This window comes from Vulpes lagopus, chromosome 8 (assembly GCF_018345385.1).
Source record: "Vulpes lagopus strain Blue_001 chromosome 8, ASM1834538v1, whole genome shotgun sequence".
NCBI lineage: Eukaryota > Metazoa > Chordata > Mammalia > Carnivora > Canidae > Vulpes > Vulpes lagopus.
Genome location: NC_054831.1, coordinates 31,250,157 through 31,264,373, shown reverse-complemented (window position 1 = coordinate 31,264,373; position 14,217 = coordinate 31,250,157). Strand labels below are relative to the sequence as shown.

The 14,217-nt window shown below is 38.0% G+C and overlaps 1 protein-coding gene and 1 pseudogene across 1 annotated transcript; one reads left to right on the top strand and one right to left on the bottom strand.

Annotated features, from left to right (window-relative positions):
• Positions 1–10,191: 10,191 nt before the first annotated feature.
• On the bottom strand, positions 10,192–11,111 carry LOC121497681 (annotated as a pseudogene).
• A 711-nt stretch (positions 11,112–11,822) lies between these two features.
• Positions 11,823–12,539, top strand: LOC121497606 (replication factor C subunit 3-like). Its single transcript, XM_041767353.1, has one exon. The coding sequence runs from the start codon at positions 11,826–11,828 to the stop codon at positions 12,429–12,431; it is 606 nt and encodes a 201-aa protein (XP_041623287.1). The 5' UTR covers positions 11,823–11,825; the 3' UTR covers positions 12,432–12,539.
• Positions 12,540–14,217: the final 1,678 nt, after the last annotated feature.

Genomic DNA, 14,217 nt, shown 5'->3' with positions numbered 1-14,217 from the left:
CCCTTCTGACAACCACCAGTTTGTTCTCTGTATTTATGAATCTGTTTCTGTATTTTTGTTTGCTCATTTGTTTTGTTTTTCAGATTCCACATATAAGTACAGTCATATGGTATCTGTCTTTCTCTGACTTATTTTAACATAATACCTTGTAGGTCCATCCATGTTATTGTTAATGGCAAGATCTCATTCTTTTTTTGTGGCTGAGAATATTCCATTATATGTATGTAGAGGAACCACCTCTAGTTGTTTCTCTTCTTAAAGTGATTGAAGAGAGGTAGAGGAAGAGGAAGAGATCAGGGGACATGAAGGTAGAAAGTGGCCAGTATAAACTTAATGTTTGTGTCTCCCCCAAATTCACATGTTAAAGCCCTAATTCCCAGTGTGAAGATATTTGGAGATGGGGCCTTTGGGAAGTATTTAGATTTAGATAAGATCATGAGGGAGGAGACCCCATGATGGGATTAGTGTCCTGATAAAATGAAGAAGAGAGACTTAGAGCTATCTTTCTTTCTCAGCCAGCCATGTAAAGACAGTGAAAAAGTAAAAAGAAAAAAGTTTTTAATCAGTCTTCACCTTGATCTTGGACTTCCCAGCCTCCAGGATTGTGAGAAATAAAGTGCTGTTGTTGAATCTACCCAGCCTGTGGGATTTTGTTATGCCATCTTGAACAGACTAATACAGTGGCTCTGTCCACTAAACAAGGCTTTTCATTTCCTTGCAGTTTCAAACAATGCAGCAGTGTTTCATTGCTCAACCCAATGAACTTCATTGCTTTTGGCCCTCACAGTGCTCTATATCAGGTAGTGATACCTTCGTGGCTAGTACCATGTGTCACAGCCTTGGGAACCCTTGACTTTGCAGCCACAACCGCAGCCACATTGTTTTCTGGGACCATGGGGTTTGTATCCTCTTTTGACTTAAGCATGGCTCACATAGTTATGACCTTCTTTGAAGCTATCAATTTAATATGAGACAACCATTGCCCCATTACTAAGACCACATCTCACATTCTCCTCTTGTACAATGAGGTAGACTTGAGGCTCACTGCCAGATGGGCAAGGAAATCTTACATCGGGAGGATGGTTAGCAATAAACAGGCAGCTATCTCTTGTCTGTACCCCCTTCCCAATTTTCCCTCATTATCAGGAAATAAAACAGAAGACCATTTATTACCTTGTTGCTTAAAATTGCATCAGCCTGCTTCCTGCCAATTCCCATAGGTTTTCTTCAGATCTCATTAACTAGCTTTCAAGGCCTGCATCCAGAAAGCTACTTCTCTCAGTATCCCATCCTCATCACCAAAACTGTTAAGAACTCTTAAGGGTCTGAGATTTTACCCTACTTGCAATCTAACAAGTTAAACTGGTACAATTTCATGGATTCTGGATGAAGACACAAAACTCTTGAGTCAGAGGCAAAGGACAACTTATAACTCAGAACAACAGAAGCAGCCGGAGTTATCAGTATTTTTTGCAGTAGTTCCCTGAGCCCCAAGTCCAACAGAGTGACAGACACCAAGGGGTCCAGATGACACCTGCTCACACAGTGGGTTGTATACTGGAAGGAACTCTGAGCTTAAGGAACCTACATATTTTTAAACAGGCAATAAATAGTCTTGTCCTTTGCTCTGAAAGGAGACAATCTTCCAAGGTTATTTACTAAACAAACTTCCTTGAAGAGATCCTCCAGAACAAGAGCAGTCAGTGTCTTGTTAACAAGACATGCAGAAATGCAAAACACCCATGGAGAACTGGCTCTCAACAACACATGTTCTCATTTGACAAAATACTTTTCTAGTCATTCACTGGAAATTATTTTGAAAATGTATTTCTGTGTCCTAAAGTATTAAAAGACAAACAAAAAAAATTTTATCATGAAAATCATGAGGAGAGAATATTAAATATTTACTCCAGAATGACTCTGAGATGGGTAAAATGATGAAGGCCTCTCTGCTTTTAATGCATCTAAGAAATAGCAGAGCAATGCCTTTTAGTGACTTTTAAAAATTAAACTTTTTGTTTTGAGATAACTGTAGATTCACATGCAGTTGTAGAATGTTAATATGTATAGATGCTATATATCCTTTACTCAATTTTTCCCAATGATACAATCTATAGCAAAACTATAGTTCAATATCTCAACTGGGAAATTGACATTGATATAGTCAAGACAGAACATTTCCATCATCACCAGGATCCCTGTCTGGTTGTTGTCTCTTTATAACCAGAAATATTTTACTACCCTTTTCAGTTTTCTCAAAATATGCTTTCTTAGCTAACTCATTTCTTCATTTTATCTGTGAAGAAATAGGGTTTTAAGTAACCCATTTTCTTGGTTTTAAGGTAAATTAGTGCTTGAGCTAACTAGATTTTTTTTGCCACAGACCAAAGGGAGAAGATGGTTTATACTTAACAGGAAAATATTTTATATTTTATTTTTGTAAATATAAATAAAATTATCACAGGACATTTAGAAAGCAGAGTAACAAAGAAGTGGGAAAAAATCATTTGCTGCCCAAAGACAAAAAAGTGCTTACCAATTTAGCATATTTACTTTCAATCTTTTTTCTTTGCTGAGAGAGAGAGGGATATACACACAGATTGAGAGAGAATTTACTATTGTATAGCTATCTACAGATCTATATATCTACGTATAAATACATTTTGTTATATTCTGGAAGCCAATCATATCAGTGAAGGAGACAATTCTTATGCCCCTTTACTCTCACCTTTATTATAGAAGGACAATGGATGAGGGTAGCAGGTTTTATGGATAGTTTGCCAAATCTCCAAGACTGTGACCCACTGCAGTCACCCAACACAGCAGGCACAAGGACTGTCCACCAGCCAGGGGCTTCTGAAGAGGCTGAAAGAGGAACAAGCCTACTAGCTTTGGGATTTGACCAGCAGTTGGAAGGAGACTGGAAAGCTGAGAAAGTGGTTGCCTGCCCCAAGTGGCACATTTTCAATAATCATTAGGTTTATGATTTTAAAAGATGTTCAAAGCAACAGTGTGAAATATGTGACTGTGTCCTCCAAGGTCAGAATGTGAGTCACTATGAGTTACACAGTCAAGGGTGGTGCTTTTTTATGTACTCACTGCCTCCAATCAACCAACGGCATTGTTCCTTTGTACCCTGCTTCAGTGAGGGGCCCTGGCCACAGATCCAGTGGTGAGAGGCATTCTGCCAACAGGATTCCAAATGCCAATGGGCTGATAGGTCAATGCTGACTCAGACAAGCCTTCTCAGTGAAACCATAATTACCTCCCACTCTCAGAACAGGATTTACAAATGCAGTTATTTGCGTATGATCCTTTTACACATGATCTTGTGCATTTTACTCATGTTAATCCAATATTTCCCACTAGATTTTATATTTCCTATAAGATTTTACTTTAAGAAAAATTCTCTTATATGGATGTCATACAAATAAATTATTGACTTAAAAAAAACACAACCTTGTTAACCATACACGATCATGAGGGTAAAAGTGTTTATCCCTTCATATGATAATACATTTATCTTTTTATTTTAAGAATCTTTTTCATTTAATTCATGAGTGAGGCTGGGAATCAATAAATTTTAAGTACTGAGACAAGGATATGATATCCAATAATAAAACAAAATAATATGAATGTACTTTAGAGGTAATTATAATAGAATTTTATTCAAAAGCCCTCATAGAGGGATCCCTGGGTGGCGCAGCGGTTTAGTGCCTGCCTTTGGCCCAGGGCGTGATCCTGGAGACCCGGGATTGAGTCCTGCGTCCGGCTCCCGGCATGGAGCCTGCTTCTCCCTCTGCCTGTGTCTCTGCCTCTCTTTCTCTCTCTCTGTGTGACTATCATAAATGAATACAAAATTTTTTAAAAAAAAGCTCTCATAGAACCTAATATAACTATGTGAGTTTATGAACATTTATCTGAGCACCAATCACATCTTCTATAAAATGAAGGTAATTCATGCCAAACTCATAGAGATGTTTTGATCCAATAATGGAGGCTTGTCTTGTGTGTCATTTCAGGATCCCCAAAGACAAGATGTTTCCCAGTGTCCTGGCAGCCTCGAGAAGTGCTGTTGGTAGAAATCTCACCTTCTCTCATGTATGTGCTTCTTAGTCAGGAACACAGGGCTAAACTGAAGTTGTAAACTAACCATCATAACCAGCTGGTGATGAGCAAGTCTCCGACTCTTTGTACAAAATGAGCTCGGAGGAGAACTGGAGAGTAGTCAGACTACATCAGAAGTTTTTGCCCTCCTGGTACATTGGGATCCTCTGGGATATTTTTTAAAATCCTAATGCTCAGACCACACATGGGACCGATCAGACCAGAATCTGTAAGGACAGAGGCAGCATCAGTGATTTCTAGGTTCCTCAGGTGATTCCACTATGTAGCCAAGATTGAGAACCCCTAGACTAGCTGTCTAAGTCACCATTCAACTCAAAAACTTCAGTGATTCAGGCAGCCCCGGTGGCTCAGTGGTTTAGCGCCAACTTCAGCCCGGGGTGGGATCTTGGAGACCTGGGATTGAGTCCCATGTCGGGGGCATCCTGTGTGGAGCCCTCTTGTGTCTCTGCCTCTCTCTCTATGTCTCTCATGCATGAATAAATAAAATTTCTTAAAAAAAAAAAAAAAACTTCAGTGATTCTAAACGAAATATTTGATAGCATTCTGAAAAATAAGATACTACTAATGTTATTCTCGTTGTAGGTCCATAACATTTGAATCCGAGGTCCACCATATTTTCCATGGAGTGAGGATGTCAGAAACGGGGGCTAGAGGGCTTATAATAGGATAAAATTTTTCATAGAGATTATGCCTCACACAGTCCTCAAACCATTATCATCTCTGACCAAGATTTCAACAGGAATCTCTCTCATAAAATCTGTAAGTAATGATACTGATGCTACAGTGTGGCCTTGGGAAATTAATCTCATCTTATTGGCCCTCATTCTCCTCTGTTTTAGGAGGGTGTTCAGATTGTGTATCTCATGGTTCACTCCACCTTTCCTCTTTAAGGGTTCCAGTGCACTGTTTTATTCACAGAAGTAAATTTAATGTGTGGTAATACTTCTCTAGAAGAAGACATAGAAATGTGTCTGGCAATCCAGTATTTTAAAACAAAGGCAGAACCCTGTGCTATTCAATTCTGGAGAAAATTTTAAAGAAATTTTACTTTGCACATTTAGAAAGGAATGTTGACTATTTTATTCCAAGTAGGCAGACACTCTGGAGATAGGTATCATATATGTGGCTTTTGTACTTCAAGAAGTTATTATTTATGTAATTTAACCACAGCTTTTTTTTTTTTAATTTTTTTTATTATTTATTTATGATAGTCATACAGAGAGAGAGAGAGAGGCAGAGACATAGGCAGAGGGAGAAGCAGGCTCCATGCACTGGGAGCCTGATGTGGGATTCGATCCCGGGTCTCCAGGATCGCGCCCTGGGCCAAAGGCAGGCGCCAAACTGCTGCGCCACCCAGGGATCCCTAACCACAGCTTTTATGTTTCACTTTGAACCCATGTGATGGTGGAAGTTTTGCTTATTGAAATCTTGTATGTGAAACAGGCAATACTATATAATTAAATCATCTGCAAGAATAATGAATTCATAAATCTCAATAAAACATAACATTCTATCAAGAGCAAACTGCAGCTCAGAATTCTGTTTCTGTTGATAAGTTATAACCATGTTTGAGTTATTACTCAAATATTAATCAGGAAATGAACACTTTTGAAGTCTATTTTTATGTGTGTAAATTTTCACAAAATACAAAGATTCTATATTGATTAAAATTTAGCTTCCTTGATAGCTTTTCTGTACAATACATACAGTGAATACTACTTATATTCTTTTTTTTACTAAATGAATATATGTTTATATTTTTCATTTGTTGAAAGTTTCTTTCTCCCTTCCCTACATTATTTTATATAATGTGTGCTATTAATAGTGCAACTTAAATAGGCTGTAGACTATTGGGACAAGGATGTGCCCAAACTAGAGGAGAATGAAGCTATTTGTAGCAACTGATAACGTTTTGGAGATATATCTATAAATATATATATGTATATATATATATTTTTTCTGTGTCTCCTATTCTCTTTCCAGGATTTAAGACAGCTTATGAAGAAATATATAATATACCAAGGTCACATTAATTAAATGTAGGTGAAAATATGTTGCAAGAGAAAAAACTGATAGAGATATGATAGGAATGATGTTAATGCAAGAATATATACCATTAATTTCTATATACTTATACTATATGCTAAACTTAAAGCAACAAATTTGATTCTAAGCTTTCTACTAGCTCACAGAGAGAAATATGACCAATTTCACAATTCATAGGTCATGAAAAACACAAACTAGTTGCTTGTGAGAAATGTATCTATTTCAAATACTAAGATGGGAGCATAAATTTTTCCAAAGGTCTTTCACTAATAAGGTATAGTTAATGATATGAGCATAAATCTCAACAAAAAGGGGTTGTAGGGTACTTTTAGTACAGTAAGTAGCTTTATTTAGAGTGCCTGAATTAGGTAATATCTTTCACTTGTTCTATTTTGTTGATGTGTCTGCAACCATGTCACATGTGCATTGGGACTATTCAAGATACAATATGAAAGAAGATAAAAGGAAATATATATATTGGGTGCTCATTCTGGGCTGGACACATTTTATATGTTATCTCATTTAACCTCAACGAAGCATTTTGCATGTTTATTTCATTTAACTTCAACAACACTTCAAGGCAGTCCTATTTTACAGATGTGAAAACTGAGAGGTAACTTGAACCATGTCACCAAGCTAGTTGGTAGAAATCACTTCTTTGAGGAGCAAATTTCATCAAGTCTGAGTTACTTCCCCAGAGTATATTACTATTTTGTGCAAAAGTCTTTGAGCTGAAGAGGCCTCTTAATTATATTAACTGCCTCAAGAATATTAGTAAAACCCATTTCAACAAATTTCTGAAGGACCAGGCTGGACACCCAAGGGAAACCAGAGGGAACTTAATATAGTCCCTTTTTTTTTTTTTTTAAGATTTTATTTATTTATTCATGATAGTCACAGAGAGAGAGAGAGAGAGAGACAGAGACAGAGACACAGGCAGAGGGAGAAGCAGGCTCCATGATGCAGGGAGCCCGACGTGGAATTCGATCCCGGGTCTCCAAGATCGTGCCCTGGGCCAAAGGCAGTCGCTAAACCGCTGCACCACCCAGGGATCCCAATATAGTCCCTTTTTCAAATATGGAGCTCAACTGTAGTGAGTTATTCCTTGTGACATTTTGATTAGGTGAGTACATATTTCAAATAAATATGAGAATTCTGTTATGAAGTTTGTGTCCATTATTCAAGTCTTTATTCTGTGTTTTATTCCTTAAAGACTATATTGTATTTCGTAACAGCCTTTGTCTAAAATCATGGATTAGTTGACCTTTTTAAAATTTTAAATCTTCAGGGTACCTGAGTGGCTCAATTGGTTAAGCATCTGCCTTTGGCTCAGGTCATGATCTCATGATCCTGGGATACAGTCTTCTGTGGGGCTCTCTGCTCAGCAGGGAGTCTGCTTTTACCTCTCCCTGTGCCCCTCCCCCCCGCTCATGCACTCACTCTCTTTTTCAAATAGATAAATCCTTAAAAAAATTTTTTTTTAATTTTTAAAATTAAAAGCTCTATATTATAAATTCAGTGCAAGGAAATAAGATCTAAAATACTTATGCTCTTATTCAGGGACCCCTTCAGAACTAATCTCCCTTCTTCTATGATGCTTCCCCGTCTAGTCTGTAATAGAGCATAAAATCCATACAGAACTGTTTTTTTATTCTTTAAGACACAGAGGGTGGGGAGGGGCTGAGGGAGAGGACAGAGAATCTCAAGCAGTCTCTCCACTGGGCCCCCCATGAGGGGCTAGATCTCACAATCCTGAGATCATGATCTGAACTGAAATCAAGAGTCAGAGATTTAACCGACTGAGCCACCCAGGTGCCTCCAGAATTGCTTCTTTGAGCAATTTCAATCTGAGAAGATTAAAAGTTTGATGATTCAGAGATTTACATAAATATGAATGACAGATTTCAAACTGACTAAGTATTTCCTTGGAAAACAAAGGCATGGTCTCCACAAGTAGTAAACAGGAAATGCAAATCTCCTAAAGGTGGAGGTAGGGGCTCGAGCAAGCAAGGAGCAGAGTGAACATGCTGACTCTTCAGAGTAAAATGGTAAAGAGATGGGAGTACAGAAGCCCAGAAGACATATGAAGTCTGTGAGAAAAAGCAGTGGGTAGTATATGGAAGAACAACAGATACACAGTTGGCCCTTAACACAGGTTTGAACTGTTTGAGTCCACTTAAATATGGATTTTTTTAAAATATGGATTTTTAAAAATAAATACAATAGAGTACCATAAGTGTATTTGCTACACGTGATTTTTGTAATAACGTTCTTTTTTCTCTAGCTTACTTTATTATACGAATATAGTATATAATATATACAACATACAAAATATGTGTTAATCGACTGCTTATGTTATTGGTAAGGCTCCCAGTCAACAGTAGGCTATTAGTAGTTAAGTTTTTGGGTAGTGAAAAGTTATACACAGATTTTTGACCATGCAGGAATTGGTGTCCTTAACCCTTACGTTGTTTAAGGGTCAACTATGTTGTTAGGGGATGGGAATTAAAGAGGGAGAGGCTAAAATCTGAAAAACAGATATTTTTTCCATGTCTGATTTGGAGAAAAAGCTGAGTATTCATCCTATCTAAGCAAATTTTTCTGCTCTCCTGAGTATCTATAGGTCACCTTTAATCAGATACATTCCATTATAATTGTCCTAAGTTTCAATATTCTAAGAAGCATTTTTGTGCTATCAAGAAAAAAAAATCAACTCTTTTTTTAAAAGTCATTGTGATTCCATCAGACTACACCATTTGGAGTTTGGAAGCAATCATGGTGACCAGCTTATGCAGCTAATTAGCTGATGACCTCTTCCAGAGTGACGTCAAGGAAGGGCACAACCAGCCACAAATACTGCATTTGGCAATGCAAGAAGCCATGACTGCCAAAAGGTGCTATTTGTTGAAGCGTGAAACCAAATCAGGGTAAGATAAAAGGAGCTTAGTCATTATAAAAATAGTATTGTTTTTCGTTAATGAGCTCTTTTTAATCAAGTGCTCTTAATCAAGAATGCTTTTCTCAACTAAAGTTTTAAGTTTCCATTTTCAGGTAAGAACTTTTCTGTGCCAAATGTAAAAGTTATCTGATGAAGCTCAATAAGCTATTGGCACACTAGAGGTGGTTTATAATTTTAATTGCTTTTGTCTAATTAATACTAGATACAAACTTTATACTGAAGATAAAATTTATTTTCTAGAGTTTCCACAGGCTATAAAAGATTTATTAATCCATTCAGCAAACATGTACTGAATACCTACTGTAAGCCAAGCATGGAGCCAGACATTAGAAATGCAAAGATGAGTATGACACAGTCACTCCCCTAAGAACCTCACAAGGTCGTTAGGGAAGGAATGTCAAATCGATAATTTTTATGCAATATAGGAAGTGCAAAGTTTTGCAATATGCATAGTGTTGAGGCATTTACAGAGATAAGGGAATTAGCCCTGTTTTGGAATCATAAGGGGGCATGGAAAAAGAAGATTGAAGTGGCCACCACTAAATGGAAACTCAACACCTGAATGTACCCCAAAATGAAAACAGATAACCAAGCAGCATGTGCCAAACTGCAGTCATCTTTATGCCAATCTAATAATTGTTAACTTATATCATTTATACCTCTATTTACTTGACATTATTCTTTCAAATGGCTTACTTTAAAAAATTAAATTCAGAGATACCTGTGTGGCTCACTCACTTAGGCATCCAACTCTTGATCTCAGCTCAAGTCTTTGTGTGTGTGTGTGTGTGTGTGTGTGTGTGTGTGTGTGTCCCAGGCTTCTTTATTTAAGAAAGTGATGAGTGATGTTGGAATTAAAAACAAGAGCATCCTTGAACTTCACCTTTCCTGCAACCAGTCCCCCTCACCCAAACTCCCTGCCTCCACACCCTTTGTGTCCCCAGATCCTTTCTTAGTGAATGAAGAACTTAATCCGAAAGCCCTGGTAGGAATCCCAGGTTCTTCTTCCCTAGCACTCCCTCTTCCTCTGGCCCCCATTCCTGGGAAGGGCCAGCACCTCAATTTGAATGCATGGGAGCACCCAGAGTGGTGACAGACACTGAGGAAAAGCCTCAGGGAGAGGGACTGGGGAGTAGAGTGTAGTGAAGTGAGGGCCCCCATAGCCTGGGGTACCAAAATGGGGTCCCGGCACCAGAGGAAAGGATATTGGTGCCTCTGAGAAAGGGGACCCAGCAGCCTCAAAATCCTCTCCTTGCGATAGTCACTGCTTGATCGTTTGCCCTTCTGCCGACGAGTGCAGAACCACACTCGGACCACATCCTTCTCAAGGCCCAGTTTTTGGGCAATGTGGCTGATCTGCTGCAGGGTGGGCTTCGGGCACTGCAGGAACATGTTCTCCAGGCTGCCTCTCACTCGGTTTTCTCTTTCGGGCCTGCACAAGGGTCTCTGCTTTGCATATCTCATGTAGATAGTCACTATACTTGGTTTCTATTAAAATGGCTAAGAGACAATGCTCTTAATCTTCCTAGAGGTGCTCTGGTTCACTGAGAAAACCTGTGAGGTACATCCTTAATCTCTCGTGTTCTGATCCTTAATAATTCTAGGGTCTCAGCAAAGGATTGTAAAGCCAAACTTCCAAAATTTTGTTTTCTATGCCAATGCTTTCAGCAGCCATCTCTGGATTTTACCATCCTTTGCCATCTAGATAGGACAAGAACTTCCTAAACCAAGTCCTATTTCCTTTTTGCTTTATGATTCTTACCTAATTCTGTCTCATTCTTCTGACATTTTACTATAAACAGAAAGAAGAAACCAGAAAACACCATCAACACTTGGCTTGGAAATCTCCTCAGCTAAATATCCAAGTCCATTACTTATGGGTTCTGCTTTTCACATCACTGTAAGGCACAATTGTACTCAATTCCACCACTACATTATAAGGACCTCTCTTCATCCAGTTTCCAATAATGTTTTTCATCGTTGTTCTGAACTTACGCCAGCAACATTCTTAATGTCCACATTTCTTTTGTTCATAGTGATTTAGACTTCTAAGGCAATTTAGAATTTCTCTGTAATGCTCCTCATTTCCTTCTGAATTCTCAACAGTAGCATCTTTAACATTAATATTTCTTTTTTTTTTCTGCCTAGGTAGAGGTTTCTCAATTGCATTGATCTTCTCAAAACAACAAAACAACAGCTTTCGATTTCATTGATTTTATTTATTATTTTCTGTTTTAACCTATTTTTAAGATTACTTTTTAAAAGTTTTTTATTGAAATTCAATTAATTAACATATAGTGTATTATTAGTTTCAGAGGTAGAAGTCAGTGATTCACCAGTCTTATATAACACCCAGTGCTCATTAAATCACATGCCCTCCTTAATGCCCACCACCCAGTTACTCCATTTCCCTACCTCCTCCCCTCCAGCAACCCTGTTTGTTTCCTATGGTTAAGAGCATCTTATGGTTTGTCTCCCTCTCTGATTTCATCTGGTTTTATTTTTTCCTCTTTTCCCTTATGATCCTCTGTTTTGTTTCTTAAATTCCACATATGAGTGAGATCATATGATAATTTTCTTTCTCTGACTTATTTCCTTAGCATAATACCCTCTAATTCCATCCATCTCATTGTAAATGGCAAGCTTTCATTCTTTTGACAGTATATATATATATATACTGAGAGAAAAGTATATGTCCACTTGCAGATTGATCTTGTGTTGCAATTCTACATCTAAAGTAATACCACCTATTCGTAGTAGGTGCCTGGCAGTTCGTGTGCCTGCTCCCAGCATCGAGGATATTTGTCATGTATTATCTACTGTGTGCAAGAAGGAAGGTCTGAATCTTCCTTCACAACTGGCTCATAGACTTGCAGAGAAGTCCTGCAGGAATCTCCGAAAAGCCCTACTTATGTGTGAAGCCTGCAGAGTACAACAATATCCTTTTACTGCTGATCAAGAAATCCCTGAAACAGATTGGGAGGTGTATCTGAGGGAGACTGCCAATGCTATTGTCAGTCAGCAGACTCCACAAAGGCTCCTTGAAGTTCGTGGAAGACTTTATGAGCTTCTAACTCATTGTATTCCTCCTGAAATAATAATGAAGGGCCTTCTTTCAGAACTTTTGCATAATTGTGATGGACAGCTGAAAGGGGAAGTGGCCCAGATGGCAGCTTACTATGAACATCGTCTACAGCTGGGTAGCAAAGCCATTTATCATTTGGAAGCATTTGTGGCCAAATTTATGGCACTTTATAAGAAGTTCATGGAGGATGGATTAGAAGGCATGATGTTTTGACATCTTGATGTCCATCTACCCTTAATTCTTCCTAATATTTCTCAGTATCAGCATTTACGTTCAGTTTATATTGGAAGAGCTGCAGGTAAAATAAACTAACTTTACTTAGTAAAAAAAAAACAAAACAAAAAAAACTTCTTTATCCATTCATTTATTGATGGCTATCTGGGCTCGTCTCACACTTTGGCTATTGTAGACATTGCTGCTATGAACACTAGGGTGCAGGTGCCCCTTCAAATCACTATGTTTGTATCCTTTGGTTAAATACCTAGTAGTGCAACTGCTGCATTGTAGGGTAGCTCTATTTTTAACCTGTTGAGGAACCTCTGTACTGTTTTCCAGAACGGCTGCACCAGCTTGCATTCCTACCAACAGTGTGAGGGCTCCCTTTTCTCCACATCTTCACCAACACCTGTTGTTTCCTGACCTGTCAATTTTAGCCATTCTGACTGGGGTGAGGTGGTATTTCATTGTGGTTTTGATTTGTATTTCTCTGATGCCAAGTGATGTGAAGCACTTTTTCATGTGTCTGTTGGCCATTTGTATGTCTTCTTTGGAGAAATGTCTGTTCATGCCTTCTGACCATTTCTTGACTGGATTGTTTGTTGTTTGAATGTTGAGTTTGATAAGTTCCTTATGGATTTTGGATACTAGCTGTTAATCACATATGTCATTTGCAAATATCTTCTCCCATTCTATCAGTTGTCTTTTGGTTTTGTTGACTGTTTTCTTTGCTGTAAAAAAGCTTTTTATCCTGATTAAGTCCCAATAGTTCAATTTTGGTTTTGTTTCTCTTGCCTTTGGAGATGTGTCTTGCAAGAAGTTGCTGTGGCCAAGGTCAAAGAGGTTGCTGCCTGTGTTCTCCTTTAGGATTTTGATGGATTCTTGTCTTACATTTAGGTCTTTCGTCCGTTTTGAGTCTTTTTGTGTGTGTGGTGTAAGAAAGTGCACCAGTTTCATTCTTCTGCATGTGGCTCTCCAATTTTACCAACACCATTTGTTGAAGAGACTGTTTTCCATTGGATATTCTTTTCTGCTTTGTTGAAGATTAGTTGACCATAAAATTGAGGGTCCATTTCTGGGTTCTCTATTCTGTTCCATCAATCCCTATTAATCTATTTCTGATTTCACTTTAAAGACGTGGTAACAATGAAAAGAGTAGAAACTTATCCTCCTGGAATACTTTGCCACTTCACAAATAGATAAAACTACCATTCTATGTAAAACCATTGTGGATAGTACAGATTGCTAAAGCAGCAAATAAGAGAATTAATATCTTTGAAGTCTATATGTAACCTTAGGGAACAGGCTATCTGTCTCAGTGCTCTTCTGCTGGACATAATAGGTGGTTTTATATTTACAGGTCACATTTCTTAATTTCTTGCAGTTCTGCACATCTAAATCATTTGAAATTGGTTATAACCATATTATCTGGAGCCACAGATCTCAGATAATCCACATTAGTAAGAAAGTTAAATTATTTACCTTAAAGTAAGATTGGTAATGGCTGTGAAATTTGAATGTTTAAAGCCTTTTGGGAAGTGTAAGATGATCTGCCTCCTAAGTGAAATAAACTATACACATGAGAGTCCTGCTTTCCTTTCAAATGAGAAAAAAAAGTTCCAGTGCTAATGGTGAAGCTTTGATAAATGAAAGACTGTGTTGCTTACTCTATCCCTGGACATATTCAAGGTTTAGAATTTCCACAACAAAGGAACTAAGTGCAAAAGCAAATTTACATTGAAAGCTAAGATATTCTGTAATCTTGCCTAGAATCATGATTCAA

What these genes read in the sequence shown, in the direction of transcription:
- LOC121497606 (XM_041767353.1), top strand. Translation starts at nt 11,826, where the DNA reads ATGTCCACTTGCAGATTGATCTTGTGTTGCAATTCTACATCTAAAGTA.